Below are 6,000 nucleotides of genomic sequence, written 5' to 3'. Positions count from 1 at the left end.
ATGCCACTGAGCAGGTGCAAGCTTGATCAGTGGTTGGGACACTTTCATCCCCTTCCCCCAAGTAAGAGCACAGGATGCTATACTTGTGCCTCTGATTTTTTTTAATAGCTACATATGGAATGTTTGTTTCCACTGAAATTCATCTCAGTGTGGGCCCAGTGATCAAGCCTGCCAAGATCATTTTGAATCCTGATTTTATCTTCAAAAGTGTTACCTTTCCCTGCCATCTTTGTGTCACCTGCAAATTTGATAAGCACTGTTTCTACCCCCTCACCCTAGTCATTTATAAAAATATTGAACAGCACAAAACCCTGTGGCACCCCATTTGATTCCCATCTCCAGGTATTAGTAGTAGTAGTAGTAGTAGTAGTAATAAAAACCGCACAGAAATAGGATATTCTTCATAGTAAAATAAAGCAATTTACTTTGGTAGATTAAAAAAAAAGTAGAGAGTAACTCATCAAGACTATAGACATTTTATTCATGTTGTGGTCACCTTGTCGACTTTTTGCTTTTGACTGGCTCTGCATCAAAAATACTGTGTTGGCTTTCACTATTCATTTGGCCAAGTTTTAAAGAGCATGGGTTTAAAGCAGTCGGATCATGTCAGTTAATTTTAGCCAGAAAAAAACTCCTCCATAGAAAACGCACTTTGTAAGGAGCCAATTAACATTTTACTGCCAATTTCACGGGCTGAAGGTTTAACTTATTAAAACGGCCAACAACGTGAATAAGAACATTCTTAGAAAAAAAGAAGAAGCCTTGTTTACATATGTCTGAGGAGAAAAAAAGAGACATCTTTGTTGAAGCTTACAAAGATGTCACTAAAGGAAAGGAGACTCATTTGGAAAACAAAGTTTCTGTCCCCATGAAAATAATTAAAAAAAAATCTATGAAGAAAGGCAATGACTGTATAAGTTATTTTTTTAAAAAATATTCTGTAAGACAACATAGCCAAATATATTTTAACACAATTATATAAACACCACACGACAAACTATAAAATATATATTATATATATATATATATGTATAGTGAATACATTCAGATGTATAGCGGCTGTTCTGTAGAATTGGTTTGTTTTTTTTCTCTCCTGGCTGGCTAAGTGGAATGTTCTCTTGGAAAAGACTGCCTGGGAAGTCACTGAGCCGTTATCAGAGAGGAAGGATTTGTCAGCAAGTGGGGATAGGCTGGAAAAATGATGCCATCAATCAAAGCTGGCAAAAAAATAAAAGCTAGAAGATATGAACATTTGGGGGACTGAAATAATCTTTTGTTGCAGGGAAGAAATTATTCTAGCTCCGCAGTCAAGAGATGAATTTGTTACCAGCAATTTCACGGGGAAGGCTTTGGTCACACGAGGAGGTCGGAAATAGTCGCCCCAGATAATTCAGAGGTCTGGCCGCTCAGAACAGCTCACAGCAGGTTGGGTACTTGGGGCTAACTGCAGATGCCTCTCACCACTTCCTGCCAACTAGATTGCCTCTTTGGTCACTGCCAGGTAGCAAGTTTACTACTGTCAGTTTACTATGGAAAAGGCAACCAAGAATGTGCTTATTTTCCATCACCATGTTGCTGGGATGCACTGTGCCAAGTCACTATGTTGCACTGAAATAGAATGTTTCGATAGTGCAGTTAGCCCTGGAAATAGGAGTCAGCCTATAAGGGGTTAGCCCCTCCTTTTGGGGTGGGGGGAATGCCCTCTTCTCCTTGAAGGTGCAGAAATAACTCTGTGTGGTCATCCACACGGTTGTGCTAAGGTACAATCTTGGGGTTGCCTTCCATGAACGAAGCTGGGCACACAGGTCACGCATCAGTCTCCAAGAAACGTCTGAGAAGGATTCACACTGCAGTCTGCATTTTTTTTTTAGACGCAATGAGGGAGGCAGTGATGCTACTTAGATTCAGGGTTACCAGATGCAACACTGTAGAAACCAACTGACAGGCGATATTTAAGCAATCCAGGTTGCCAGCTGAAGCTTAAGCCAGCATTGGGTGAAGCTTCCCAAAGCCGGTGGGAGAGGAGAGGGAAACAGGGAAATGTTGTCCTAGCGAACTGGCACAAGAGGGCCTCCAGACGGCGGGTATTAAATGCTTGGCTTAGCCAGCCAAGAGACATGTCCGACAGCAGAACTGTATAAAGGGCTTGCGTTCACACAGCTTGTTGGATTTCACCATCTCGCAGAAGACCTCATCAGCTAGGAGAGCACATATTTGGAAAGGGGAGAAGGGAGGGAGAAGAAATAAACACAAGAAATTAGCTGTACATTTCAACAGAACGAACTTGAACATGTAAAAATACAATGAAATGATTCTGCTAAAGATAGCAGCCTGCATACAATTAATGAAAAATCCTGGCCCCTCATACCCACTGATCTCACTTCAGACAGCGGTGGAAGCTTTCCTCGCGCCCCCCCCCCCATGATCTCAGTGGGCAGACAGAATTATGTGAGAGCAAATAGTCATTTAGATACCTTGCACCCCAAAACAAATCAGCACTTTAAAAGGTGACAATCAGCACTTTGAATTGGGCTCTGAAACAAACTGGGAGCCAACACAGATCAAAATAGAACACGTCCAGTTTATCAGTGCATCATGATACCACAGGAGGGACTTTGCAACGTCTCCCCCCTCCCCCCAATTTCATATAAAGGTGAGATAGAATGAGGTGAGCAGGTAAGGAAAGCTGAGGCCTTCGGCAACTTTTTAGAGGCATCTCCACATATTCTTGAGTGAGCCAGCCAAAAAAGTTTCAATGACCAACTGTCACAATGCAAGAATGAACTACATTTTATCCATTCGATTTGTCTTGCTTAATTGTTTATTTCAGGACACCCAAGGGTGACCTTGGGCCAATCATTTTCTCTCAGCCTAAGCTAACACTGGATTGTTGAAAGGATAAAAGAAGAGTGTGTGTGTGGGGGGGGGGGGTGAACTATGTATCCCATCCAGTGCTACTTAGAGGAAGGGTGGCATATAAATGCAATCAAGGTAGCCCACAAAACACATAAATAAAAAACACCACAAACATGCTACAGTAGACACGCAATATAAACAGTCAAAAAATTATCAAACTAACAAGCCCTTAAGAACAGCTAAAGCACTAAAAATAAAGCAGCAACAGCAGGAATTTAAGATGATCACCTGGGACAGACACTGACAGTTCTTGACAGAAACAAAGAGGGAGGTGGCAAGTGTCAAAGCGAGGACTCTACTCCCAACCCCCAAAGCTCTCCCCCCCCCCACATCTCTGTATCAAACATTCATTGGACAGTGCCAAGACATGGAAAAGGGTCTCAAGTATGGATCTTGGGGGATTGCACTTCAGCTCACTGGGAAAACATCTGCCCTGTATGCTGAAAGTTCCAGATTCAATCCCTGGCACCTCTTTAAAGTAGGGAACAAAAAAACAGCTCTATCTGAAAAGTTGCAGTGACCGGAATAAGTAAATCCTGGTCATCCTTCATAAGTAAAGTCTTGCAACAGCTCAACATAGATGCTGTGTCAATTATATCAATGGTATATAACCTGTGCATTTGCAGAGCACTGATTCCAACAGTCCCATCCCTGATTTAAATTCCAGTAAGGTTCATTATATATTCCATGAATATGAAATTTCAACCTCAAAAGCCATTAAACTGCCCCTGTTTCTGATGCAAGAAGGGAGTGAAGAATGAAGAACATCTGGCTGAAAAGAAGGATGAGATTCTAGGGAAAGTAGGTATGCATAAGTAGTAATGATCCAACTGCAATTTTAATTCTTAAGGTCCCAGCACACTTTTTCCTAGCTGCTCTCCAATTTGATGCTAAAAATCTAGTTCCATTTGAACTACAGGATTCCTTTCCCCTTCCACTGCACAGCTCTGAAATATTACCAGCCCACTGATCCCCATTAGGGTTTTCTGTGCTCATTGTACAAATGGAGTCAACCAATGTGGATGTAAGTCCAGGTTACCCATTGATCTGAACTAAAGCTAGGCTGAAATGATCCAGTCACAGGCTTTAAAACTGGGAGGAGGACATTGCTACAATTTTCAGGATGGAGGGGGAAAAGTCACAGACAGTTCTCCTGGCAACTTTTGGGTGGTAGTGGCCAATTTTTTTCCCCCTGGAGTGCTCTGGAATGACACTATATCATGACAAAACATCATTCCAGGGCATTCTGAGGAGGAAAAAAAAAAAAGGTGACCAGCAGCCAAAAGGAAACCTGGTAAGTTTTGCCCTCAATCCCCCTAAATTAAATCCTTACCCCCAAAAATGTAAAAGAGGTGAGACAGAAAGAAGCCTCTCACTTTTACTTTTGAATCCCCCCCAATTCAGTTGAACTTGCAAAAATGGAGCCCATCCCTAATAGGAGAACATGTGGGGTCACCAAATCCATACATAACATGCCATCCCAGTACATACCATTGTAGCACCTGTCCCTGGCAATGCACGAGCCACTAAGCAGACTGAAGCCTTCTTTACACCTGATGCACTTTCCTAGAGAGCCCTCACAACTCAGACAGTTATCCTCACATCTGATGAATAAAAGACAAATATTTCTCATAAGTAGCAACACAGCAATGACTCTAAATAAGACATAGAAGGAGAGGGCATAGAATAGATGTGCCTCACCACCAGTTTCCATTCCATGAACTTACCAGCCCCTTAACTGGGACCACTAGGAAAAAATCATAACAGCTTCCCTTCAGTCAGACCCCAGTTCGGCTCCCTTCAAGTCCAGCATAAAAAGGTAAACTTCTGAAGACCTATCAAATTGGGCCAGGGACACAGGACAACCAATGATGACCTCAAGGCTTGACAATAGTTTGGATTCAGAGTTTCAGGAGCACAGTCCACTTTACACAATCATATGGAAAAAGACTACTTTATGCCGAGTCAGGTCATTGATAGCCTTCTGTACAGAGAGCATGCTCTGCCCTTCAGTGATGGCCTGATGCAATCCTGCACACAGGTACCTATGAGAGTTTTTAAAACATGTTTCTATAGTGATGGTGCTGGGGAAACGGGTGTATCCAATGCTCATAGTTGCTCATGCACTTGTCTTACCTGGAGATGAAGAAGGGCAGCACGGGTCAGGTTTGATCAAAGCACCTCCCAAAGTAATGGGAAAAAGTAAAGCACCTCCCATAACTATCTTTGGCGCAATACTAGCCAACTTTCCAGCACTGACATAACTGATGTGGTATGCACTGCATCCTGCAGTGGGGCTGCAGTCAAGGGGGACTCAAGGTAAGGGCATGTTTGTTGCCTTACCTTGGGGCTTCATTGCAGCTAGGTCAGTGCTGGAAACTTGGTTAGCATTGCGCCCTTTGTCATGGCGGCAGACATTGCAAGAGGCTAAAAGGGAGCAATAGCAACTTGGCAAGTGCATGGAAATGAACAGGAATAAATTCAAAGGGCCCAAGTATTAAGAGATCTTGATTCCTCCTACTGAGCTTCATAACATCAGAGCTCTGATGTCACCAAGAATATGTCTTTATCAGGGGTGTCCAAAGTTTTGGTAGGAGGGCCACATCATCTCCCTGACACTGTGTTGGGGGCCGGGGGAAAAAAGAATTAATTTACATTTAAAATTTGAATAAATTTATATAAGTTTACATAAATGAATGTTAAAGATGAACGTATATAAATGAATGAAGGTCTTGCAATAGCTCAAGGCCTTGCACAAAGCAAGGCTGGTCTTTCCTTTGCTGCCGCCACTGCATCATAAATGTGAAGCAGCAAGCAGTGGAGGGAGCCCTCATCCCACAGCTCACACAAGAGGTCAAATAGTCGCCCTCATGCTAAGAGCAGTTGCATCAGGCTAGTGAGGGCTCCATCAAATCTCTGGAGGGCCAGAGGCTCACTGGAGACTGGGGGCTCCCTGAGGGCCACATTGAGAGGCCTTGAGGTCTGCAAGTGGCCCCAGGGCCAGGGTTTGGGCACCCCTGGTCTTTATCATGCCAGTTCAGGCTTAAAGTGCTTCCTCCACTAGTTTTACAGGTGCTTTGGGGC

General features: G+C 43.2%; 1 protein-coding gene across 1 annotated transcript in view; it reads right to left on the bottom strand.

Moving 5' to 3' along the window:
- Positions 1–1,050: 1,050 nt before the first annotated feature.
- Positions 1,051–6,000, bottom strand: part of PCSK6 (proprotein convertase subtilisin/kexin type 6) — a 93,616-nt gene continuing 88,666 nt past the window's right edge. The window contains exons 20-21 of the mRNA XM_066634821.1: positions 4,408–4,520; positions 1,051–2,198 (exon numbers count right to left, since the gene is read on the bottom strand). Of these exons, the coding sequence (XP_066490918.1) occupies positions 2,101–2,198; positions 4,408–4,520 (211 nt within the window). The 3' untranslated portion in view covers positions 1,051–2,100. The remainder of the gene's footprint in view (positions 2,199–4,407; positions 4,521–6,000) is intronic.

The sequence above is a fragment of the Tiliqua scincoides genome, chromosome 8, assembly GCF_035046505.1.
Source record: "Tiliqua scincoides isolate rTilSci1 chromosome 8, rTilSci1.hap2, whole genome shotgun sequence".
NCBI classification, from domain to species: domain Eukaryota; kingdom Metazoa; phylum Chordata; class Lepidosauria; order Squamata; family Scincidae; genus Tiliqua; species Tiliqua scincoides.
The sequence above is the reverse complement of the archived record's forward strand: the minus strand, read 5'-3'. Positions and strand labels throughout refer to the sequence as shown.